At 43.2% G+C, this 27,916-nt stretch overlaps 1 protein-coding gene across 1 annotated transcript in view; it reads left to right on the top strand.

Annotated features, from left to right (window-relative positions):
• Positions 1 to 27,916, top strand: part of myo5b (myosin VB) — a 371,481-nt gene that overhangs the window by 130,654 nt on the left and 212,911 nt on the right. The window contains exons 14-18 of the mRNA XM_034191847.1: positions 11,054 to 11,137; positions 26,322 to 26,456; positions 26,533 to 26,630; positions 27,357 to 27,443; positions 27,770 to 27,881. Coding sequence (XP_034047738.1) covers positions 11,054 to 11,137; positions 26,322 to 26,456; positions 26,533 to 26,630; positions 27,357 to 27,443; positions 27,770 to 27,881 — 516 coding nt within the window. The remainder of the gene's footprint in view (positions 1 to 11,053; positions 11,138 to 26,321; positions 26,457 to 26,532; positions 26,631 to 27,356; positions 27,444 to 27,769; positions 27,882 to 27,916) is intronic.

The raw sequence follows: 27,916 nt of genomic DNA on the forward strand, positions 1-27,916 counted from the left end.
ACTGGTAAGAGGAGGGAGGAGGACTTTTAAGAAGCCTAAGAGTGTCTTAAACAGACAAGCTGGTGGAAAAGACAGAGAGGAAACAGAGATATTCAATAGTAAGTCAGTAACACACTACCGGCTTGATCTACATAACTATTATTTTATGTTATTTTACTGTCTTAATGTATTTAGAAATTGTTTAGGTTCTTGTTATCATATACACACATTAATATTATCATTATTTTTATTATTATCAGTATTACTGATATTTTATCATTACTTCTATTTTGTCATTAGATTTTTAAATGGACAACAGTGGAAATAAGTGTTTTGACTTTCTTGTGTCATGCATGATTTTTAATGTATTTACAGTTATATTATGTACTTACATTGAACTTATTTATAAACTTACGCACACTTTTAATATGTACATAATCAGCATGTGAATATGTTCAAACATCTTCAAGATAAGAGAAGATAAAACTTTATTGTCCATAAAACGGAAAATCGACTTACAGGAGCTGCCGAAGCCCCAAGACGTGAAAACACATCGAACATTCATCATAAAACACTCAGCATAAAATAATTTTAAAACTCGTCTGTGGTCTGCAACAATGTGTTCATTTGGTCTCCATCTGATTTAAAAGTGTGATGGCGTGTGGCACAAATGAGTTCTTGTATCTCTTCCTCCTGTAACGATGCGCTCTGAAGCGCTTCCCAGAATGAAGAAGCTCATATTCACGGTTCAGAACATAGGCTGAGTCTGTGGAGATCTTATCTGCACGTCGTAAGGCTCGTTTCCTGCACAGCTCTGTGAATTTGTTCTCCACCGAGTGGCCCACAGTTTTGGAGCAGATGTTGAGGAGCCTCAGTATCCTGTTCTTCAGCTGCACTGAGAGGCCATAGAACCACACAGAGCTGCCACACAGCAGCACACTCTGAGTGGTAGCTGTGTAGAACTGGTCCAGAATGACTGGACTGGCTCCAAAGGTTCAGAGTCTCCTTATAAAATATGTTCTCCGCTGCAGCTTGTTGCACACATAGTCTATGTGAACACTCCAGGAGAGGGCGCTGTCCACATACACTCCTAGATATTTAAATGAGTCAGACTGTTTGATGATCTCCTGGTGTATGACAGATTACCAGACTCAGGTCAGTCAGATCACCTATCCATACAACTCACCCCTGCATATGCCCCCCTCAGAAGAAAAACTCAGATCACCTCAAAGACTGCAAAGACTTGGCCTGAAGAAGCCACATCACAGCTGCCGGACTGTTTAGAAAGAATCACTTGGGACATCTTCGAGTACCACCACGGTACTCTCCTACATCAACACCTGCACTGACAATGTCACATTCAGTAAACAAGTGCCGATGTTCCTCAACCAAAAGCCCTGGTGTACTGGAGAGGTCCGCATTCTCCTTAAAGAACGCAACACCGCCTTCAGGTCCGGTGACAGTGCACTTTACAGCACTGCAAGAGCCAGACTGAAGAGAGGCATCAGAGATGCCAAAGCAGCTCACAAGAGGAGGATGGAGGACCACTTCAACAACAACTCAGCAGATTACAGAGGCAGCAGGAGCACCACTGGAGAAGGTGACACTTCACTGGCACAGCAACTCAACTGCTTCTTCATCCGCTTTGAGGTGAGCACTACCAACCGCTGGGACGTCATCACACCCTCTCCTGTTTGCAACAACAGCCACACGCTCACTTTACAGGGGCATGAGGTGAGGCGGATGATCAGTAGAGTAAATCCTAGGAAAGCTGCTGGCCCAGACGGCATCACAGGAACGGTGCTACAAGTCTGTGCGTCACAGCTCTCAGCCATTTTCACAAGACTCTTCAACCTGTCATTGGCCAAAGCCATTGTTCTGCCATGTCTCAAATCTGCTATCATAGCTCCCCTGCATAAAAAAAAACCTTCCATCACTAGCTTAAATGGCTACCGCCCAGTGGCACTCACACCAGTGATCACCACGTGCTTTGAGCGCTTGATTCAGCAGCACATCCTCGCCAGCCTCCCACCCACCTTTGATCCACACCAGTTTGCATACAGAGCAAGAAGGTCTACAGAAGATGCCATCATCACTGCTCTCCACAGTGCACTGTCCCACCTTGAACACCGGGGGAGCTATGTGAGGATGCTCTTTGTAGACTTCAGCTCTGTTTTTAACACCATCATACTGGGACCACTTATCACCAAATTCACTAACCGGGGATTCTCCCCATCCATCTGCCAATGGATTATGGACTTCCTCACCAACCGACCTCAGTGACAACAGTGAAATAGACAAACATATCTCATCCCAACTTACACTCAGTACTGGCGCCCCCCAGGGCTGTGTACTGAGCACTCTGTTGTTTTCTCTGTACACTTATAATTGTACCCCCACCCACCCTACAAACACCATCATTAATTATGTGGACGACACTACTGTTGTCGGTCTCATCTCAGGGAGAGACGAGGCCGCCTACCGAGAGGAAGTCTGCAGACTGGTGGGGTGGTGCAAGGACTGCAGTCTTATCCTTAATACTTCCAAAACAAAAGAAATAATCATGGATTTTTGTAGAAAAAAGTCAGCAATAGAGCCCCTTGACATTGATGGGGAATTTGTGGAGAGGGTTCCTGCCTTCAACTTCCTGGGCATACACATCACAGAGGACCTCTCTTCGTCTATTAACACCTACCACATGGTCAAGAAGGCCCAGCAGCGACCCTGCTTCCTGAGAATACTCAGGAAACACCACCTGGAGGAGAACCTGCTGGTGTCCTTCTACCTCTGCTCCACTGAGAGCGTGCTGGCCTACTGCATTTCCACCTGGTATACCTGCTGCTCAGTAACAGACTAGAAGGTCCTACAACGGATTATTAACGGCACCCAAAAAAATCACTGACTGTGCCCTGCCCTCCCTGCAGGACATCTTCATCTCCCACTGCATCACCAGATCTGAGATCTGAGAGCATTTTGAAGGACCCCTTGCACCCTGGTCATCAGACGTTTGCACTGCTGCCCTCTGGCAAACGTTACAGGTCCATCAAATCATGCACAAACAGATTCAAAAACAGTTTCTACCCCACTGTAATACGGACACTGAACACTTCACCAGTCATTTTCACACATGGTCCATCTAGATCTGAGAGACTGAGCCCTTCTCAGGCTCGGACTGCATGCACTTTATGCACTTATGCACTTTTTCCAGTCTACCTCACCTGCTATTCTGGTTGAGTATGGAGAATGTATGTGTATGTATGTGGTTTCTGGGCATAGAGGAGGGCAGTGAGGGGAGACGTATGTGCAGGTTTTTGTTTTTGTTTTGTTTTTTTGCATTGTCTTGTATTATTTTAGTACTCGATATTTTTTATTTTATTTTAGAGCATCAGGAGGACTGCTATCCAATTTTGTTGTATTTTGTGCAATGACATTAAAACATTCAATTCAGTTCAGTTATAGACTGATCTCACTATTGAATGTAGATTTAAAATTTTTTTCCAAAGTTTTAGCAAGACGATTAGAAGACCTTCTACCAATTGTAGCGAAGGAGGATCAAACTGGTTTCATTAAGGACCACAACTCTTACAACAACATTAGAAGACTGCAGAACATTATTCAGTTGTCTGAACAGCAGGCGATAGATGGTCTTGTGATTTCCCAAGATGCAGAGAAAGCTTTTGATTGCGTTAATGGGCCTATTTATTTTTTACTCTTGAAAGGTTTGGCTTGGGTGATGGCTTTGTTAGATGGGTGAAGGTCCTGTATACCCAGCCAATGGCTGCCGACGATGTGTTATTGTTCATTTTAAACCCCTCGGTATCAGATTCAGATTATTGCCCAGTTTGCTGCCTTTTCGGGTTACAGGGTTAATTTCTCAAAGTAACAAAGCAAAACAAGAACAGGGAAAAACCACATAATGAAAATAACCAATAAAACAAATCTGGGGCAGATGAAGATGAACTAAATAAAGAGGCAAAGTAAGGATTAAAACCAGGAACAGACAAATCCTCTCACATTCAGGTGGTCCACTACAGGTTTTATATTTTTAGGCATCTATATTACACCTAAACTTAATCAAATGTTTCAAGCCAACTTTATCTCACTATTTCATCAAATTAAACAAGATCTGGAGAGATGGAATAATATCAGTTATCAAGTTGTTCCCCAATGAATATGGCTTTATACAAAAACTAACTCTTATAACAACATTAGAAGACTGCAAAACATTATTCAGTTGTCTAAAAAGCCATATTCATTGGTGAACGGGAATGTAAGACAAATCGCTGAGGGCGTCCGCCCTCGTCGGCGACCATCATGTCGTCTGAGTAAACAACAACAATTGCACGTGACGTGACGTCACAACATATGTATGGATTGGCTGATTACCAAGGTGACATTCATTTTGTGGGTTTTACTCAGGTGGTATGAAAAATATTACCGGTCTGCGAAAAATGTCACAAGGGTGTATTGCTATTTATTCTTTAGTGTTTTATCCAATCATATTGGTGTATCATTTATAGGTATATGATAATCTTCCCATATCATGGCTGGGCCCAATCTCACTCTTGAAATTGAGTGTCCTTCCATGTCTGCTCTATCCCATACAAATGATTTTAATCACAAAACTGTGAAAAAAAACTGAACGGTTGGTTTAGTTCTTTTATCTGGTTATAAACACCAACCATGGATTAGGACGTCAGTGTTACAACTACCATGTGCTGTGGGTGGGCTGGACCTTCCAGATATTAAAAGATATCAGTTGAGTGCCCATCTAAGATGTATAGCTGATTGGATTAAAGATGATGAAGGACTTCTGTGTGTTCCCAGGGTGAATAAAAAGTCTGACGGTCACAGAGCTTTCTCCTACCGTGCCCCAGCTCTGTGGAACGATCTGCCGGCACACATTCGGCAGTCGGATACTGTGGAGACTTTTAAATCACGTTTAAAGACTCATTTGTTTTCCCTGTTTTATCATTAGTGTTATGATGTGTTTTTATTCTTGTATTCTTCTATGGTTGTCTTTCTTTTATGGTCGTTTTTATTGTGTTTTAAATTTTTAATTGTTTTTTTATGTTGTGTGAAGCACCTTAAGACAATTTTATCGTGAATTGGCGCTATATAAATTAATAAATTTGATTTGATTTTTCATGATGCCTTGTCAGTATGTCTTGATATCGAAAAGTCCCTATCCAATTGTCCTCTAAGAAATCTACTTTTTATTGATAAACTGAAGTGTGTCAAAAAGCATTGCAGCAAGCTGGTTGTAGTTAATACTGTTAGAGCGTGGAGGATCACACAGACTATGGAAGGCAGATCAGGGCTCACCTCAGTTTTCACCCCGATCACTGATAACCCGACTTTCTCCCAGGGACCTTGGACACAGTTTTCAAATTCAGGACAGTTAAGGGAATTTCCTCCTTGGGTGATGTTTTTGATGGTTCTGTCCTCATGTCTTTTAATCAAGTTATGGAAAAATATGGTATATCTAGAAATGACCTCCTTCGTTATTTGCAGGTCAGAGATTTTATTATAAACTAGAAGCACTCAGAGAGTGCAAACCTCCGCCAAGGCCATGGGGTCACTGACGCCATAACATCTACACGCCGTGGAATCATTGAACCTAAAAAAGTCTAACAATGATGTTTGCTCAGTAGTAAAAAAAATAAGTTTCATCTGCTGTGACTGGATAGCATGTATCCTCAGCGCTTGGCATCACAGTTTATTGCAACTTGCACCTTTCCCAGAAGCTACTGTCATCTGAGCACTGATATTGATATTGCATGTGCTTACAGACAAAAACAAATAAGAGACAAAATTCAATTTATTATTCAACTAAACTGCAAATATATGATTTTTTTAACATTTATGAAACACTTCTCTAAACAAGGTCATAGGGTCACTGACCCTAAAGAGATTCCCTCCTTGGCACAGTGATCTATTCAACAATTCAGTGTTACAACCAAAACTATGATACATAGACTTTTCTTTCCTTTATATTTGACATCCTTGACCATGAAAACATACCACTAGAACTTGGAATCACTTTTATGTCTTTATTAGTTCAAAGGTTATTGTATAAAAACGATTTTTCGGTAATGGCGGTTTTCTTCTGGATCGAGCTCCATAACATTTGAAGCTACATCAAATCTGATGACACCTTACTGAATCAGTACAGATTCAGCTACAATTTGGTGTTAGTTGTGCATCTCTGGCTTCATTTGTCACCTCACATGGACACATTTTCTATTTTCCCTATATTTTTGCATATTCTGGATCACCAGATCCGGAATCCGGATCCGATCATCACGAAACTTTGTTGTTTGATAGAACATTTGACTATGTTACACCCTAATTTTTTTCAAGCCTTTCTGCCTTGTTTTTGTGGAGTTAGAAACTAGAATGTCAAAATTCCCCCTATCCCGCAATGGTGAAGAATCCTTTAAAAAAATTTCTGGATCCAGATCGTGATCTGGATCACCACTAAAATTTAATCACTTGTTCCTCTTGTCATTTCCAACCACTCCACAAAATTTCATCAAAATCCGTTCAAAACTTTTTGAGTTATCCTGCTGACAAACAGACAGACAGACGGACAAACAAACAAACGCGACCAAAAACATAACCTCCTTGGCGGAGGTAAAAACACATCGCTACTGGCTGATATGAGTGTCACACAGATGGAAAAACAAGTGCTTCTTTCTCAGGGAGACGCTTCTATTGGAACCTTTTATGCCAATCTGAGAGATAGTTCAGGTGTCAGTTCCTGGGCGCCGGGAGAGACCTGGGAGTTGTGATAACAGAGGAGATGTGGAGGGACATTTGGGATAATGCAGGGAAAATAACGGTGTGGAACCAAACAAGAGCAATGCAACTTAAGATACTGCAGAGGGCACATGTTGCTCCAGATCGTCTCTCCATTTTGTCTTAAATGTAGGACAGGAATTGATGATCTTCCTCACTGTTTCTGGTCCTGTGTTAAAATACAGAAATATTGGAATTATGTCTTATTTGAAATAGAAAAGGTTCTGAAGAAGGAGCTTGAACTTGACCCGGTCTCCCTTCTTCTGGGTCTGCCTGATGTAACTGATACACATCAGATAAACTTTGTGGATTTCAGATGAATCCCCCTCACCTGTAATAATGGACTATGTACCTCTGGACCTCTGACCCGTCTCCTGCACAATAAAACTGATGCCTTTGCCATTCTTTGATGATATCAGTGTAAATATCTCTGTGTAATGTACCGCTCACATTTCCTTGGACCTGATTTTTCTGTTCGGATTTTGTTTGTGTGTTTTTATTCCTGACTTGTTTTTATTTTGTTTTGTCATGTTTTGTGTGTGTTTGTTTTATTGACAAAAAAGAATAAAAATACATTTTTAAAAAAATCCAGCAGCTGTCTTCCACCGGAGGGCAGTGCAGGTTGTGAGAGGGATGGGTTCTGCTGGCAGTGCCCAGGGACTGTGCACTCTCTGGCAGAACCCAGGACTACTAAAACTGAGGTGGCTCACAAACCTGCAGGGTGGCTTGCATTGCTCTGAAACCCGTTATTTTCAATGGGTAGCAAAGCGAGGAACCGTGTCACTGTGTGTCACTCAGCTGGGCACAGTGCGGTCTGTGAGGTCCAGCCCAGAACAAGGAGGACAAACTACAGAGCTCACATGTGGAAGAGCTGTTTTTGGGGGATCCCAAGGCGTTCCCAAGACAGATGCGAAATATAATCCCTCCAATGTGTCCTGTGTCTTCCCTTGGAGCCTCCTCCCAGTTGGACATGCCCAGATGTCCTCCTTAGAGAGAGAGCCAGGGGGCATCCTCACCAGATGCCCGAACTACCTCAGCTGGTTCCTTTTGAAATGAAGAAGCAGCAGCTCTATTCCCGTCCCTCCCAGATAGTGAAGACCTGTTTAATCAGAATCAAATCAGGACACACTGACTAACATGGTCTGTGCACATTAATGTGGTCTATGCGTGCTAAGATGATCTGTGCGTGCTAACATGGTCTGTGCACATTAATGTGGTCTGTGTGTGCTAACATGGTCTGTGCGCGCTAACATGGTCTGTGCACATTAATGTGGTCTATGCGTGCTAACATGGTCTATGCGCAATAACATGGTCTGTGCACGCTAACATGGTCTGTGCACATTAATGTGGTCTATGCGTGCTAACATGGTCTGTGCGCAATAACATGGTCTCTGCGCGCTAACATGGTCTGTGCACGCTAACATGGTCTGTGCACATTAATGTGGTCTATGCGTGCTAACATGATCTATGCGTGCTAACATGGTCTATGCGCAATAACATGGTCTGTGCACGCTAACATGGTCTGTGCACATTAATGTGGTCTATGCGTGCTAACATGGTCTGTGCGCAATAACATGGTCTGTGCGCGCTAACATGGTCTGTGCACGCTAACATGGTCTGTGCACATTAATGTGGTCTATGCGTGCTAACATGGTCTGTGTGTGCTAACATGGTCTATGCGTGCTAACATGATCTATGTGTGCTAACATGGTCTGTGTGCGCTAACATGGCCTGTGCACATTAATGTGGTCTATGCGTGCTAACATGATCTATGCGTGCTAACATGGTCTGTGCGCGCTAACATGGTCTGTGCACATTAATGTGGTCTATGCGTGTTAACATGGTCTGTGTGTGCTAACATGGTCTATGCGTGCTAACATGATCTATGCGTGCTAACATGGTCTATGCGTGCTAACATGGTCTGTGCGCGCTAACATGGTCTGTGCACATTAATGTGGTCTATGCGTGCTAACATGATCTATGCGTGCTAACATGGTCTGTGCGCGCTAACATGGTCTGTGCACATTAATGTGGTCTATGCGTGTTAACATGGTCTGTGTGTGCTAACATGGTCTATGCGTGCTAACATGATCTATGCGTGCTAACATGGTCTGTGCGCGCTAACATGGTCTGTGCACTTATGCCCACGGCGCCATTTATTTTTGCCCCTGTCTTGGCGATTGAGCCCGTAGTGTTTCAGAAAAAGTAACGGTTTGTTCTTCTTTTCCTGGTAATTATCAGACCTCCTCATTCCGTTTGAAATGCATTTTACATATTGTATTTTCTGGAGTATAAACTGCAGCTGTGTTCCTAGTTAGGAAGGTCCTGTGATTCATGATCCCCTAGTGTGACTTCTTGAACACCAACGAATCAGGCGTGAACGTGTGAAGTAGACGTGTGAGTAGAGAAGCTGGAATCTTTGACTGGACTGGGTTGCTTGACGCGAGGACGTTTCGCTTCAAATTGCAGAAGCTTCCTCAGCTAAAATTCTTGCTCTGGTAGTCTGACTTCTGTCTGACTCTTGTAGAGAAGAATAAAACAGAAGCCAACAAAAGCTGGAGTTTTAAACCTAACCAGACCCCTCCTACTGAGAGGCAGACTGCTATAGGCTAGTGACTAAACAATAGCTCTAATTAGCAACTATTGTGCTCTAGTTAGCACCCTCCTAATGACAGGACAGCTGTCCCTCTAATGATGGGATGGATGCCTTTTTGATGGCTCCCTTGACGACGTGAATGACTCATTACCATGAACAAAAGACTGAAACTCCTTTGACCTGAGTACCCCATTGTAAACAGGGGACAAAGCGTGTCTCAGACCCCCTCCCCGGTTAAGGCTGGGTTTCAAACGTTTCACAAAGAATGCCTCCTTGACCCCTCTCTCAAACCATTTCTTCTCTCTGGCTAAGATTTTAACTTCCGAACATGTGACGTGTGAGCTGAGATGGTGCTGCTGCACTGCAAGGACCATTATGGATGAAATAATGATGATGATGATGATTATTATTATTTATGTTGGTCTTCGTCAGGAATCAACACACAAAACAAAAGTCCCCTAACAAAAGTTCACTGCAACAATGAGAAGACAAAACTCTTAATTTACAGAGCTGATTAAAAAAAAAACATGAGTTGGAATGTTGTTCAGAGTGGATCAAATAACATCTGATATGTTGTCTTTTGCACACTTAGCTCTCTGTCTTGATTATTTTTGGAATTTAAAAGTCATCCCAGGAAAAAATGATCCTTTATTAATCCCACGCTGGGGAACTTTACAATGCTCCAGCAGCAAAGGGACAACCACAGAAAGAAGCGTCTGCAGAAATAAGGTACAAGAAAAAATAAATACCAAAAACACACGGAAGTCGAGTTCTGTGTGGAATAACATGTACCGTAGAATTATACACGATTAACAAGCAAGAAACAAGAACGTTTGGTAATGTTGCACACGGGTGTTCAAGTCTTCTTGCACAAGAATGTGTTGTTGGGGTTTGGTTCAGATAAGTTGTTTTTGGAGTTCATTTTGTGTCCCGGTGTCCTGTCCTGTTTGGCATCCCAGCGTGCGTGCGTGTGTGTGTGTGTGTGTGTGTGTCGCACTGAAGGAGCTTTCCAGTGCAGTTGGCGGTGTCACTCGTGGGGTGGGAGGTGTTCTCAGCCATCATCCTCCTCTCGCCCACCTCCTGCACTGAGTCCAGGGGACATCCCAGCACAGAGCTGACCTTCCTAATCACTGTATCAAGTCTCCTCCTCTCAGTACTTGTGATCCTGCTGCTCCAGAAAACCACTCCATAAAAAATGGCTGATGCCATTACAGAGTCAGAGAAGGTCCTCAGGAGCGCCCCCTGCAGTCCAAGGGACCTGAGTGGCCTCAGCAGGTAGAGTCTGCTCTGGCCTTTATTATTATTATTATAAAGTCTGCTGTCTCAATATCCTGGATCTTCACCAGTGTCGGTGGAGAGCATCTGTTCCTGCAGAAATCCACCACCAGCTCTTGGGTTCTCCCCACATTGATCTGGAGGCAGTTCCTCTGACACCTCTGTGCTCTCCGTCATTCTCGTCGGTGACGAGGACAGCGATTGCAGAGTCGTCAGAGAACGTTTGCAGATGACAGTTGACAGAGTTGTACATGAAGTCTGCAGTGTAAACCTTATTAAACCTTTTTCCATATGCAGAGAAAATGTGTGACGTGTGTTTTTTCTCAAGAGCTTTTTTTGACTGATTAAATTTATTATTTAAAATATGGTAGTTATAATTGAGAAACATGTTTGCTCTGACAGGTGGAATATCAGTGTGAAGGGTTCCTGGAGAAGAACAGAGACACGGTCTATGAGGAGCAAATCAACATCCTGAAGGCCAGTCAGGTAAGCAAGTCCACAGGTCTGCATCACTATGAAACTCATTGTTTTGTTTAAAATGTGCCCATTCTTGATGTCCGTTGAGAATTACTGTCTCAGTGCACTGTAAGGGAACAACAGTTCAATTTATTTCATTTATATAGCGCCAAATCACAACTAAGCTGCCTCAAGGCGCTTCACACAAGTAAGGTCTAACCATAGCAACCCCCAGAGCAAGAACACAGGTAACAGTGGTGAGAAAAAACTCCCTCTAATGATTTGAGGAAGAAACCTCAAGCAGACCAGACTCAGAGGGGCAACCATCTGCTTGGGCCATGATACGGACACAATTGACAATACGAATATACAGGAAATTTATGGCAGTCCAGGATGGGAGGTTTGCAGTTGAAGAAGCCCGCTCCCACTGCTGTGAGTGGGCATCTTCATCGGTATCATCATTGTCTCCTGATCCAGAAATAAAAATTTGCACAGCTCAAACTGTAATATTTGAAGCACAGTTTGGGAACCATACAGCACAGTTGGTAAAGCAGTATTATGCAACATATTTCTGCAGGCAAGACACAGAAAACACAAGAAAGGCAGTCCGCATAGCAACAGTGTCCATGAGGGAGTGGGCAGAAGAGCAGTCCAGTAAAACAGGAACAGGGTCATCATCCCAATCCCTCTGTGTCGAGGAAGATGGTCTTTTTGGTCCATTCTGAGACAGGATGGTGGACCTGCAGATGACTGAGCAGGTCCAGTCTTGATGTGTGCTGTTTGTGGCAGATGCCGCACGTGGTACCGGTCGGGATCTTGCTCTCTCTGTACTCTTTATCATCTTCTCCTCTGTGTGGTGCGTCTTCCGCTCCTGTGTGGATCACTGCTCCTTAGCTGAAACACAGAGAGATAATCCAACAGCTGCAAGGCAAAACATGACAACACAAACATTACTCAAAAAATCCTCAAGGGATTTCAATGAAATTTGTATCAGGGGTGTATCTTGGCCTAACTTAGAAGTCATTAAATTTTGGTAATGATCTGGGACACGATCCGGATCCAGTAATTTTTTTAAGGATTCTTTATCATTGTGGGATAGGGCCAGTTTCAGCATTTTTGCATCTAACTTCATGAAGATGGGTCACAAAGGCGTTATTGTTACGACACAACAATAATTTAGCATTTGTTTCTCCTCATTGAATAAACTTGTTGTTAGACGTTCATGCAGTTTCTCTTTATAAATACATTTGCTGAAGATCTAAGGGTTTAACAGTCTGGTGCCAACGCTGTTGTATACGACGGCTGAGACCAAGCTGTACTAAATATTAAATAACTTTTTAATGATATGAGATACAAACTTACTTTTTTTGCTGAAAAGTTAACTCCGCAGACTTTCGAGCCACCGTCCACCATCTTTGTACTCCTCATAGAAGCTGTGTGATGACATGAGCAATGTGCGTGTCCAATGGGAATTGGTTCACCGTCACATGGTTTGCCAAAATCCAATCGTAGGGCAGATTCACCTCATGTGACACACCAAAGATTGTTTTTAGGAGTGATGTGTTACTAGTTTATTATAGTTTGCTGTGTGTTTTGAATAAATGTGTGTGGAAGATAATTTTTCTGCTTTACTTTTTCCTTTCTTATTTCTGATTGTAAACCTTTATTACACTTATAAAACACAACTATAGCATATATATTTTGAAAGTACAGGTTGTCCTGAAAAAACGAGACATAAAACTTGATTGTGGGATGCAGGGAGAGCTGTTAACAGCAATAATAAAACATTTATGCCAGGAGAATGAACTGTCCAAAGGTCACCAAAGGGTTAAAACCCCCCCCCCCCAAAAAAAAACACGGTCACCTTGGTTCAGTGACTACTTGCGTGACCTCAAGCATAAGTCTAGAGGTCTAGAACAAAAATGGGGTAGTTCCACCTTGCGTGGCGTGATGCTATCTAATGCCGCGTTCACACCGGGCGTGATGCGAGCGACAGCATCGACAGGTTGCCATGTAATCCCTATGGAAGGATGCGCTGTGGTGCCAAGCCATGCAACACGACGTGATGGACGCAAATGAAGCGACGTGAGTGAAGCAATTTTGAGTGATTGGCGCGTTTGTGGCGCAATATCATGTCACGTTGCCCTCCTCCCCAAGTTGAAAAATCTGAACTTTTTCGTCTTGTCGCGCCGCGATGACCAATCAGGGACTGGATATGTAGTGATGTGAGATATCTGGAGTTTGACTGAGTTGGATGTGAGCATGACCTGTCTCTGGTAGCAGCCTGTGAGCAGGACTTATGTCCCTTTTGTCCTTTATTTCACAATTATGACAGAGTTTTTGGGGGAAAAGCAAGCTTCATCCCCGCAGCAGGCAGTGGAGAGTTTTTTTTTCATTACACGTGCGCGCATGAGCAAATCATCCATGAAGATTATTTTATTTATTAACTACACAGATGTATAATAAAGCAAATGGTGACTGGTTTCTAAACACAATTATGACAGAGAGCGAGCAGCAGCTCCGCAGCAGGGGCAGCGGAGTTTGTTTGTTTTTTTTTATTGTTTACATGTGCGCGCGTGAACGGGACAGGAGGTCCTCAAACTGGGTCCTGCAGAGGCAGAAGGACGGCTGAAAGCGGCCGTGATCCAGATGCAGCTCCTGCAGCAAATAATGATACTCCCCGAATTGGGAACATCTCATGAGGATGTTGTGAATCCAGCTTTCCACAACAATTAAGAGCACAGCCACTCATTCCGTGTGATTAAGGTCCGTCATGTTAACTTGACTGACAACTGGAGCCGGCGAGCGGAATGGAAGCTCCTCCTATTTGATGATGCACTGGGGCAAATTTTCACAGCGAAAGCAGAGTGACACACCGGGCGATGGTGCCACAAATTTGTGGCGTCTGGTCACGCTCAGTGTGAACGCGGCTTTAGACTATAAACATGCATTATTGGCTGCAAAGCAGACCTATTACTCTGATTTGATCAACAAAAACAAGCATAACTCAAAGTTCTTGTTTGACATGGTGGCAACACTTATTCATGGACAACCACCTGTAGTTCGCTCTCCTTTTACAGCACAAAATTTCTTGGATTACTTTGAGAAGAAAATAGAAGACATCAGGTTAAACATATCCCAGCATGCCTTAACCCAGCCACTACACCCTGCTGTTGAGGTGGGCACCACTACTGAGGTATTACCTAGATTTTGATAGTATCTCACTAGGCATGCTGATGAAACTCGTAACGTCAACAAAAAGCACAACCTGTTTATTTGATCCTATACCAACAAAACTGTTTAAGGACCTGTGGTCCACTCTTGGGCCGACTGTGCTGGAAATTATTAATCTTTCTTTAACTTCTGGATCTGTTCCTAAATGTTTCAAATCTGCAGTGATTAAACCATTACTTAAGAAACCTAATCTTGACCCTAGTGTATTGACAAACTATCGGCCGATATCTAATCTGTCATTTTGCTCTAAAATTCTGGAAAAAGTGGTGTCTCGTGGACAATATTCCTGAGAATAATCTTTCTAAGCCACTGCAGTCTGCTTTTAGAAAATATCATTCCACAGAGACGGCTCTCACTAAAGTGGTGAATGATCTTCTGCTTACAATGGATTTGGACACCACTACGGTTCTGGTGCTGTTAGATCTCAGTGCTGCCTTTGATACGAGGTCTATTAGAAAAGTATCTGACCTTATTATTTTTTACAAAAACCATATGGATTTGAAGCAGAGTTGTAGTCTTACACACCTCTCTGCAGCTTCTCTCCCCCTGCCATCCCCTCATTACCCCATCCCCGTAGAGACGGTGCCTGCTCCCAGACCACCAATAACCAGCAAAAATCTATTTAAGCATAAAAATTCAAAAAGAAAAATAATATAGCACCTTCAACTGCACCACAGACTAAAACAGTTAAATGTGGTCTATTAAACATTAGGTCTCTCTCTTCTAAGTCCCTGTTGGTAAATGATATAATAATTGATCAACATATTGATTTATTCTGCCTTACAGAAACCTGGTTACAGCAGGATGAATATGTTAGTTTAAATGAGTCAACACCCCCGAGTCACACTAACTGTCAGAATGCTCGTAGCACGGGCCGAGGAGGAGGATTAGCAGCAATCTTCCATTCCAGCTTATTAATTAATCAAAAACCCAGACAGAGCTTTAATTCATTTGAAAGCTTGACTCTTAGTCTTGTCCATCCAAATTGGAAGTCCCAAAAACCAGTTTTATTTGTTATCATCTATCGTCCACCTGGTTGTTACTGTGAGTTTCTCTGTGAATTTTCAGACCTTTTGTCTGACTTAGTGCTTAGCTCAGATAAGATAATTATAGTGGGCGATTTTAACATCCACACAGATGCTGAGAATGACAGCCTCAACACTGCATTTAATCTATTATTAGACTCTATTGGCTTTGCTCAAAATGTAAATGAGTTCACCCACCACTTTAATCATATCTTAGATCTTGTTCTGACTTATGGTATGGAAATAGAAGACTTAACAGTATTCCCTGAAAACTCCCTTCTGTCTGATCATTTCTTAATAACATTTACTCTGATGGACTACCCAGCAGTGGGGAATAAGTTTCATTACACTAGAAGTCTTTCAGAAAGCACTGTAACTAGGTTTAAGGATATGATTCCTTCTTTATGTTCTCTAATGCCATATACCAACACAGTGCAGAGTAGCTTCCTAAACTCTGTAAGTGAGATAGAGTATCTCGTCAATAGTTTTACATCCTCATTGAAGACAACTTTGGATGCTGTAGCTCCTCTGAAGTGTCTGACTCCGTGGTATAACTCACAAACTCGTAGCTTAAAGCAGATAACCCGTAAGTTGGAGAGGAAATGGCGTCTCACTAATTTAGAAGATCTTCACTTAGCCTGGAAAAAGAGTCTGTTGCTCTATAAAAAAGCCCTCCGTAAAGCTAGGACATCTTTCTACTCATCACTAATTGAAGAAAATAAGAACAACCCCAGGTTTCTTTTCAGCACTGTAGCCAGGCTGACAAAGAGTCAGAGCTCTATTGAGCTGAGTATTCCATTAACTTTAACTAGTAATGACTTCATGACTTTCTTTGCTAACAAAATTTTAACTATTAGAGAAAAAATTACTCATAACCATCTCAAAGATGTATCGTTATCTTTGGCTGCTTTCAGTGATGCCAGTATTTGGTTAGACTCTTTCTCTCCGATTGTTCTGTCTGAGTTATTTTCATTAGTTACTTCATCCAAACCATCAACATGTCTATTAGACCCCATTCCTACCAGGCTGCTCAAGGAAGCCCTACCATTATTTAATGCTTCGATCTTAATATGATCAATCTGTCTTTATTAGTTGGCTATGTACCACAGGCTTTTAAGGTGGCAGTAATTAAACCATTACTTAAAAAGCCATCACTTGACCCAGCTATCTTAGCTAATTATAGGCCAATCTCCAACCTTCCTTTTCTCTCAAAAATTCTTGAAAGGGTAGTTGTAAAACAGCTAACTGATCATCTGCAGAGGAATGGTCTATTTGAAGAGTTTCAGTCAGGTTTTAGAATTCATCATAGTACAGAAACAGCATTAGTGAAGGTTACAAATGATCTTCTTATGGCCTCGGACAGTGGACTCATCTCTGTGCTTGTTCTGTTAGACCTCAGTGCTGCTTTTGATACTGTTGACCATAAAATTTTATTACAGAGATTAGAGCATGCCATAGGTATTAAAGGCACTGCGCTGCGGTGGTTTGAATCATATTTGTCTAATAGATTACAATTTGCTCATGTAAATGGGGAATCTTCTTCACAGACTAAGGTTAATTATGGAGTTCCACAAGGTTCTGTGCTAGGACCAATTTTATTCACTTTATACATGCTTCCCTTAGGCAGTATTATTAGACGGTATTGCTTAAATTTTCATTGTTACGCAGATGATACCCAGCTTTATCTATCCATGAAGCCAGAGGACACACACCAATTAGCTAAACTGCAGGATTGTCTTACAGACATAAAGACATGGATGACCTCTAATTTCCTGCTTTTAAACTCAGATAAAACTGAAGTTATTGTACTTGGCCCCACAAATCTTAGAAACATGGTGTCTAACCAGCTCCTTACTCTGGATGGCATTACCCTGACCTCTAGTAATACTGTGAGAAATCTTGGAGTCATTTTTGATCAGGATATGTCATTCAAAGCGCATATTAAACAAATATGTAGGACTGCTTTTTTGCATTTACGCAATATCTCTAAAATTAGAAAGGTCTTGTCTCAGAGTGATGCTGAAAAACTAATTCATGCATTTATTTCCTCTAGGCTGGACTATTGTAATTCATTATTATCAGGTTGTCCTAAAAGTTCACTGAAAAGCCTTCAGTTAATTCAAAATGCTGCAGCTAGAGTACTGACGGGGACTAGAAGGAGAGAGCATATCTCACCCATATTGGCCTCTCTTCATTGGCTTCCTGTTAATTCTAGAATAGAATTTAAAATTCTTCTTCTTACTTATAAGGTTTTGAATAATCAGGTCCCATCTTATCTTAGGGACCTCGTAGTACCATATCACCCCAATAGAGTGCTTCGCTCTCAGACTGCAGGCTTACTTGTAGTTCCTAGGGTTTGTAAGAGTAGAATGGGAGGCAGAGCCTTCAGCTTTCAGGCTCCTCTCCTGTGGAACCAGCTCCCAATTCAGATCAGGGAGACAGACACCCTCTCTACTTTTAAGATTAGGCTTAAAACTTTCCTTTTTGCTAAAGCTTATAGTTAGGGCTGGATCAGGTGACCCTGAACCATCCCTTAGTTATGCTGCTATAGACGTAGACTGCTGGGGGGTTCCCATGATGCACTGTTTCTTTCTCTTTTTGCTCTGTATGCACCACTCTGCATTTAATCATTAGTGATTGATCTCTGCTCTCTTCCACAGCATGTCTTTTTCCTGGTTCTCTCCCTCAGCCCCAACCAGTCCCAGCAGAAGACTGCCCCTCCCTGAGCCTGGTTCTGCTGGAGGTTTCTTCCTGTTAAAAGGGAGTTTTCCTTCCCACTGTAGCCAAGTGCTTGCTCACAGGGGGTCGTTTTGACCGTTGGGGTTTTACATAATTATTGTATGGCCTTGCCTTACAATATAAAGCGCCTTGGGGCAACTGTTTGTTGTGATTTGGCGCTATATAAAAAAAAAAATTGATTGATTGATTGATTGATTGATTTGAATCACGTGTGATTACATCAGACATGCTTGAACTCTCGTGGGCATGCGAGAGTTTTTTCACGCCTGTCGGTTACGTCATTCGCCTGTGGGCAGTCTTTGAGTGAGGAGTCGTTCACCCTCTCGTCGTTTTTTTCATTGTTTAGGAATGGCTCAGAGACTGCTGCTTTGTTTGATAAAATTTTTTTCAAAACCTGTAAGGCACAACTGAGTGGACACCATTCGATAAATTCAGCTGGTTTTCGGTAAAAATTTTAACGGCTGATGAGAGTTTTTGGTCTGTAAGTGTCGTTTCAAGCTGAAAACTTCCTAATTTCAGGCTCTGTGGACCCAAGACGTCGTGAGATAACAGAGAACTTTCAGAAGAATTCGGGATCAGGAGTTTATCCAGACATTCCACTGTTAAAGGAGATTTTGTAATGAAAGAACGTGCGGGCAGATTCGAATGTCGGGCCGGACCCGACTGCGGGGTGTCGCCACAGGAAAAACACCTCCATTGGAAACCTTAACGGGCAAGTTGTAACATGCCCAAACTGTTAAACAATTTCTTAGATACTCATTTGTTGAAAGCCATCAAAAGCCGCCTGAATTTTACAAATGGTTTTCAACACGGAGGTGTTTTTCATGTCGCGGCACAGACGGATTTGCCACGTCGTCACGGATCCGACTCAGCAAATTCGTCCGCATGTTCTTTCATTACAAAATCTCCTTTAACAGTGGAATGTCCAGGTAAACTCCTGATGCCGGCTTCTTCTGAAACTTCTCTGTTCTCTGACGACGTCCTGGGTGAACAGAGCTTTAAATTAGGATGTTTTCAGCTCGAAACAGCCAGACGGACACCACCTCCGACCGCGCCGATCCGCTTTGTGGGCTGTGCTTAAAGCAAAAGAAACTCCACAATCTCTCATCAGCCATTAAACTTTACACCGAAAACCAGCTGAATTTCTCGAATAGTGTCCACACGGATATCCCTCACCGGTCCTGAAAAAATTTGATAAAGCAACGCGCGCCGTCTCCCTGCAGCTTCTCAGACAAAGACATTCCGACGGGAGGGGGAGTCCACACCTCACTCAAAGCCTGCCCACAGGCGAATGACGTCACCGACAGGCGTGACAAAACTCACGCATGCGCACGAGGGTTCAAGCTTGTCTGACGTAAAAACATATGAATCAAATCCATTTATTTTTTGAAAAAAATAAAAAGGACCACTTTTTTTTATCACAGACCTCGTACAGTGGATCATCTACTTGATAAAAGCTTGATAAAAGCTTGTTGGTTTTATTATCAGAACTTGGTAAAGCCCCTTTCACACCGGGGCTGCTCCCAGTTGTTCCCAGTTGGTGTCATGACGACACAGGAATTTCTACGTCAGGTGCGCGCAGCAGGGGGCAGAGAGGAGGTGAGAACGCAGCCTGCAGGTTCTCTGCACAGAGAAGTCAGAGTGCACAGTTTGGCTGCAGACAGACTGTGCACTCTGACTTCTCTTCTACTTTATATTTGTTGTTGTGCTGAGCTGCAGGGCTGCGCTCTGAGTTCTGTTATACACTCAACAAAAATATAAACACAACACTTTTGGTTTTGCTCCCATTTTGTGGGATGAAATTTTGATGAACTCAAAGATCTAAAACTTTTTCCACATACACAATATCACCATTTCCCTCAAATATTGTTCACAAACCAGTCTAAATCTGTGATAGTGAGCACTTCTCCTTTGCTGAGATAATCCATCCCACCTCACAGGTGTGCCATACGAAGATGCTGATTAGACACCATGATTAGTGCAGAGGTGTGCCTTAGACTGCCCACAATAAAAGGCCACTCTGAAAGGTGCAGTTTTGTTTTATTGGGGGGGATACCAGTCAGTATCTGGTGTGACCACCATTTGCCTCATGCAGTGCAACACATCTCCTTCGCATAGAGTTGATCAGGTTGTCAATTGTGGCCTGTGGAATGTTGGTCCACTCCTCTTCAATGGCTGTGCGAAGTTGCTGGATATTGGCAGGAACTGGTACACGCTGTCGTATACGCCGGTCCAGAGCATCCCAAACATGCTCAATGGGTGACATGTCCGGTGAGTATGCCGGCCATGCAAGAACTGAGACATTTTCAGCTTCCAAGAATTGTGTACAGATCCTTGCAACATGGGGCCGTGCATTATCCTGCTGCAACATGAGGTGATGTTCTTGGATGTATGGCACAACAATGGGCCTCAGGATCTCGTCATGGTATCTCTGTGCATTCAAAATGCCATCAATAAAATGCACCTGTGTTCTTCGTTCATTACAGACGCCTGCCCATACCATAACCCCACCGCCACCATGGGCCACTCGATCCACAACATTGACATCAGAAAACCGCTCACCCACACGACGCCACACACGCTGTCTGGGATTCATCCATACACCTCTCCAATGTGCCAAACGCCAGCGAATGTGAGCATTTGCCCACTCAAGTCGGTTACGAAGACAAACTGGAGTCAGGTTGAGACCCCGACGAGGACGACGAGCATGCAGATGAGCTTCCCTGAGACGGTTTCTGACAGTTTGTGCAGAAATTCTTTGGTTATGCAAACCGATTGTTTCAGCAGCTGTCCGAGTGGCTGGTCTCAGACGATCTTGGAGGTGAACATGCTGGATGTGGAGGTCCTGGGCTGGTGTGGTTACACGTGGTCTGCGGTTGTGAGGTTGGTTGGATGTACTGCCAAATTCTCTGAAACGCCTTTGGAGACGGCTTATGGTAGAGAAATGAACATTCAATACACGAGCAACAGCTCTGGTTGACATTCCTGCTGTCAGCATGCCAATTGCACGCTCCCTCAAATCTTGCGACATCTGTGGCATTGTGCTGTGTGATAAAACTGCACCTTTCAGAGTGGCCTTTTATTGTGGGCAGTCTAAGGCACACCTGTGCACTAATCATGGTGTCTAATCAGCATCTTGATATGGCACACCTGTGAGGTGGGATGGATTATCTCAGCAAAGGAGAAGTGCTCACTATCACAGATTTAGACTGGTTTGTGAACAATATTTGAGGGAAATGGTGATATTGTGTATGTGGAAAACGTTTTAGATCCTTGAGTTCATCTCATACAAAATGGGAGCAAAACCAAAAGTGTTGCGTTTATATTTTTGTTGAGTGTAGTTTATCTTTCCTCCTTTGACCGTGAACGAGCCGTCTGTGAGCAAATGTGGAGATGTCTAGAATTATACTTGATGTGGACATGTCCTGTCTGTGGCAATCAGTCTGTGAGCAGGACGTATGTCCTTTTTTGTCCTTTTTTTAACTGTGATGAGAGAGTTTGAGGAGAGAAAGGAACTAACTGCCTGCAGACCGTTTTACAGACCGCTTTTTTTTCCCCTTTCTTTTAATTGTTCACATGTGCACGCGTGTACGAATCGTCCTTGAGTGGACTGGAGATGTCCGGACTTTTTACTGGATGTCTCTGGCACTCAGTCTGTGAGCAAGACTTTTATGGATTTTATTTAAACACATTTGAGAGAAAAGAAGCTGCCTCACAGTGCCTGTCTTCACCACACAGCTCCACACAGAGAGGAGCAGCTGCTGCAATCAGCATTTTTTTTCTGTGGTCTTTTTTTTTAAGTGTGTAGTTTTTAACTGCATTGTGTACACGGTATAAAACCAGTCCTGCGTGATTTATACTGCGGGAACAATGGAACACAGCAGGATGACACTCAGTTGTACATGCCAATAACTGCTGGTAATCTCATTCACATAAAATCCTTGGAAGATTGTCTTGCATCAGTAAGAAGTTGGATGTGTAGTAACTTCCTACTTTTAAATTCTGATAAGACTGAAGTTATGGTTCTTGGTCCAGCGAGGTATTGGCATCAATTTGATCAGCTAGCACTTAGCTTAGGTCCGTGTGTTTTACATCATACTGATAAAGTGAGGAACCTTGGAGTAATTTTTGATCCTACATTGTCCTTTGATCTCCACATTAGAGACATTATGAGGACTGCTTTCTTCCATTTGCGAAATATAGCGAAGATTCCTCCCATCCTGTCTATGGCTGATGCTGAGACTTTGATTCATGCATTTGTCTCTTATAGATTGGACTGTTGTAATGCTCTATTTTATGGTTTACCGCAGTCCAGGATTAGGGGTCTTCAACTGGTTCAAAACGCTGCTGCCAGACTTTTGACACAAAGCAGAAAGTTTGACCACATTAAACCCGTTTTGGCGTCCCTGCACTGGCTTCCTGTTCCTGCAAGATCAGATTTTAAAGTACTGTTAGTAGTTTATAAAATTGTTCATGGACTTGCACCTCCCTATGTGGCTGACCTTTTAAGCCCGTATGTACCAGCTCGGGCCCTGCGTTCTCAGGGTGCAGGACTTCTATTTGTTCCCAGGGTGAATAAAAAGTCTGCCGGTCACAGAGCTTTCTCCTACCGTGCCCCAGCTCTGTGGAACGATCTCCCAGCACACATTCGGCAGTTGGATACTGTGGAGACTTTTAAATCACATTTAAAGACTCATTTGTTTTCCCTGTTTTATCATTAGTGTTATGATGTGTTTTTATTTTTGTATTCTTTTATGGTTGTCTTTCTTTTATGGTCATCTTTTTATTGTGTTTTAAATTTTTAATAGTTTTTTCATGTTGTGTGAAGCGCCTTGAGACGATTTCATCGTGAATTGGCGCTATATAAATTAATAAATTTGAAATTTTGAAATTTGAAATTTGAATCATAAATTGGCATCGAGTAACGTCTTGTGAGGGTGTGGCTTCCAGTCACGCTGAATACCGTCCTGTTGCTCTGACTTGTGCTGAAACCACTTAATTCTGCATCGAGCAGAGGACGCAAAAAAATTAAACATGTTTAACTTTTGTTTGCACCCCTTGCGCTGCTGTGGCGCCCAGCTGCATCGTCTCGGCACTAGGTTGCTTCCACATGGCGTCGTCATAACGACGCACGACACAACCGGGAGCAACTGGGAGCAGCCCCGGTGTGAAAGGAGCAAGGAGGAAATATTTTGCAAATATTATTTCTTTCCATAGTATGGCTTTTTTGCATATGAAAAAAATGGCATATTTTACAAAAGCACATTTATATGTAAATACCGTCACACACATCACATTAACGTGTTGGTTTTTTACATAGAATGAATGAGCCAACTAATCGGTGCTAGTGGAGGCTCATTTACCCATAATCCTTTCTGCATCTGTCTGTGTTTGTTACAAAACTTCAGAATTATTGCATTATTTAAAATTAAAAGATATTTGTTATATTTTAACTTTGTACAAATGACAGAATTGACATTAATGGAGTTATTCTATCTGGATTAAATTTTTTTTTAATCAAAACCATAAGTCAAAACTGCTTTATTTTCCAAGACCCCTGCATTACGGCTACACTGCTATATTCTGTTACGGAATAATGACATATTTTTTGTGTGTGTATAGTTGAGCTTTGCTACTGCATGAGCTTCCAGCAGTGGGCAGGGCGCTCAACGACAGAACTGCTGACTCATTGTTTGGGTCCATGGTTGCCTTTGATGCTACCAGAAGTGATCGTGGTGTTAAAAATTAAAATCAGCTTGTTAGTTGTTGCAAGTGTATCGGAGACAATACTGAAAGTTAACAGTTATTGGTTAGCTGTAGCTTCCAATAAATTTTTGGGTGGTTTATCGGTTTATCTTTATAAAAGATAACTTTTCAGTTAGCTGATTAGCTGTTATCAAAGCTAACTTTTTGGTTAGCTGTGCCCACCACTGATTTTCCTTTATAAATCATTGGTAGTTTGGATCAGAAATTTCAGTTAAATATATCATATAGCAGACAAACACACTGATATTTGAGAAGTGAAATAAAGTTTCTAGTATTTACAGAAAGTGTGTAATAATTATTTAAACAAAATTGGGCAAGTGCATAAATTTGGGCACCCTTGTCATTTTATTGATTTGAATACATTTAGCACTAATTACTGGAACACAAAAATGGTCTGGTAAGATAATTGACCCTTGACCTCCTTACACAGGTGAATCCAATCATGAGAAAGGGTATTTAAGGTGGCCATTTGCAAATGTTTCACCTCTTTGCATCTCTTCTAATGAGTGGCAACATGGGAGCCTCTAAACAACTCTCAAATGACCTGAAAACAAAGATTTTTCAACATCATGGTTTAGGGGAAGGATACAAAAAGCTATCTCAGAGATTTCAGCTGTCAGTTTCCACTGTGAGGAACATAGTGAGGAAATGGAAGACCATAGGCACAGTACTAGTTAAGGCCCAAAGTGGCAGGCCAAGAAAAATCTCAGATAAGCTGAAGCAAAGGATGGTGAGAACAGTCATAGTCAACCCACAGACCTGCTCAAAAGACCTACAACATGATCTTGCTGCAGATAGTGTCTCTGTGCATCGTTCAACTATACAGCACACAAAGAGATGCTGTAATGCAGAGGAAGCCTTTTCTGTGTACAGGCCACAAACAGAGTCACTTGAGGTATGCTAAAGCACATTTGGACAAGCCAGCTTCATTTTGGAATAAGGTGCTGTGGACTGATGAAACTAAAATTGAGTTATTTGGACATAACAAGGGGCGGTATGCATGGCTGAAAAAGAACACAGCATTCCAAGAAAAACATTTTTTACCTGCAGTAAAATTTGGAGGTGGTTCCATCATGCTGTGGGGCTGTGTGGCCAGCGATAACTATTCCGTCTGGACCCGTGTATTGTGATACCAGTTGCTTTCGCAACACGTATCGTGTTGCCTATTGCTGTTGGACCTGTGTATTGTGACGCCTATTGTTTCTGGGTCAGTGTATCATGATGCCTGTTGCATCTGGGCCTGTGTCTCGTGATGCCTGTTGAGTCAGGACTAATGTATCATGGTGCCTATTGCATCGGGACTTGTGTATCGTGATGCCTATTGTCTTTGGACCATGTATCATAATGCCTATTCCATCTGGACCCATGTATCACGATGCCTATTCTGTAAGGACTCGTGTATTGTGATGCCTATTGAGTTGGGACCCGTATATTGCAATGCCTGTTGCATCTGGAGCAGTGGATCGTGACGCCTGTTGCGTCTGGACCTGTGAATCGTGATGCTTGTTGCGTCTGGACCCGTGTATCGTGATGCTTGTTGCGTCTGGACCGTTGTATCGTGATGCTTGTTTGCATCTGGACCCTTGTATCGTGATGCTTGTTGCGTCTGGACCCTTGTATCGTGATGCTTGTTGCGTCTAGACCCCGTGTATCGTGATGCTTGTTGCGTCTAGACCCCGTGTATCGTGATGCTTGTTGCGTCTGGACCCGTGTATCGTGATGCTTGTTGCGTCTGGACCTGTAACTCGTGATGCTTGTTGCGTCTGGACCCGTGTATCGTGATGCTTGTTGCGTCTGGACCCGTGTATCGTGATGCTTGTTGCGTCTGGACCCGTGTATCGTGATGCTTGTTGCGTCTGGACCCGTGTATCGTGATGCCTGTTGCGTCTGGACCCTTGTATCGTGATGCCTGTTGCGTCTGGACCCGTGTATAATGATGCTTGTTGCGACTGGACCCGTGTATAATGATGCTTGTTGCGTCTGGACCCGCGTATCGTGATGCTTGTTGCGTCTGGACCCGTGTATCGTGATGCTTGTTGCGTCTGGACCCGCGTATCGTGATGCTTGTTGCGTCTGGACCCGCGTATCGTGATGCTTGTTGCAACTGGACCCGCGTATTGTGATGCTTGTTGCGACTGGACCCGCGTATCGTGATGCCTGTTGCGTCTGGACCCGCGTATCGTGATGCCTGTTGTTTCTGGACCCGCGTATCGTGATGCCTGTTGTTTCTGGACCTGCGTATCGTGATGCCTGTTGTTTCTGGACCCGCGTATCGTGATGCCTGTTGTTTCTGGACCCGTGTATCGTGATGCCTGTTGCATCTGGACCCGTGTATCGTGCCGCCTGTTGCATCTGGACCCGTGTATAACGATGCCTGTTGCGTCAGGACCTGTCTATCGTGATGTATTGTGAAACATTAATCATAATACTTGTTATTTTTTAATTCTCAGTTTCAGCTCGTGGCAGATCTGTTCCAGGATAAGGAAGAAAGTACTTCTTCTAAGTCATCCAGGGTGAGCATTCGAGCAGCAAAGCCTGCTCTGAAAATGTCCAACAAGGAGCACAAAAAAACTGTGGGACACCAGGTTTGTTTTCTGCCGTCACGTCCACGCTCACTGTTAAAGTTGTCATTGCGTTGGTGTTCATTGGTGTTTGTTTTAGTTCCGCAGTTCCCTTCACCTTCTCATGGACACCCTGAACGCCACCACGCCTCATTATGTGCGCTGCATCAAGCCCAACGATTACAAGGATGCCTTCTCGTGAGTCACCTGTGTTGTCTTTGCACCACACACCACTGTTTGAGTTTTGTGTGTGTTTTTTTGTGTGTTTCTGCATCCCTTCATGTGTAGCTCACCTCAGACCTCACGCTTGTGTTGGCTTTTACTGAATGTGTGATGTTGTGGCTGCCTCCAGTTGTCACACTCTCACATCATAACGCGCCTGCTGTCCCGGGTTGGACATTACATTCTCTGTAGGTAACAATAATAAGTTGTCCTCTAAACCAGGGATATCAAATGGTAGAAAATTCAGATCCGACACTCAAAGTTCTTGTGATCTTCAGCTTCTGAAACATAAACATCTTCACTCTGCAGCAAAAAGGAATCTGTTTACCGTCTGTCAGTGTTTTCAGACGACGCCACACACACCAGGAGAAGCAGGAGCTTTTTGTGCTCTGTGGTCTGATGGATACAAAACCATCTGATGGACAGCTGGAGGCTTTTAAAGTCAAAGGTCATCACCGTTCAGCTCGTAGGTTTTAACTGAGATTTAGACGTCACATTCAGAAAAACAAAGTCAACACACACGTGAGCACAGAGGCGCATTTTTGTGCAGAGCTCCTGAATCCGACATTCCATACACACACACACACACACACACACACACACACACACACACACACACACACACACACACACACACACACACACACAAGTGGGGACGCGGACACATCAGCACCTGTTTAAACTTCTCTGTTTGTGCTGCAGCTTTGATTCGAGGCGCGCTGTGCAGCAGCTGAGGGCGTGTGGCGTTCTGGAGACCATCCGCATCAGTGCAGCGGGATATCCGTCAAGGTCAGTCCAACCGGGCCGAGTGCCGGGACAGCAGTACACACAGTACTCCTGTAGTACACGCAGTATTCCTGCAGTACACGCAGTATTCCTGTAGTACACGCAGTACTCCTGTAGTACAGGCAGTATTCCTGCAGTACACGCAGTATTCCTGCAGTACACACAATATTCCTGTAATACACGCAGTACTCCTGTAGTACACGCAGTACTCCTGTAGTACAGGCAGTATTCCTGCAGTACACGCAGTACTCCTGTAGTACACGCAGTATTCCTGTAGTACACGCAGTATTCCTGTAGTACACGCAGTATTCCTGTGTGAATGTCTGCAGGTGGACGTACTCAGATTTCTTCAGCAGATACAGGGTCCTGATGAAAAGGTCAGACGTGAGCTCAGCAGACAAGAAGCTGATGTGCAGGAACCTGCTGGAGATTCTGATTAAGGTGACGCACTACCACCAGTACACACAGTACATACT

The sequence above is a fragment of the Thalassophryne amazonica genome, chromosome 17 (genome assembly GCF_902500255.1).
Source record: "Thalassophryne amazonica chromosome 17, fThaAma1.1, whole genome shotgun sequence".
NCBI classification, from domain to species: domain Eukaryota; kingdom Metazoa; phylum Chordata; class Actinopteri; order Batrachoidiformes; family Batrachoididae; genus Thalassophryne; species Thalassophryne amazonica.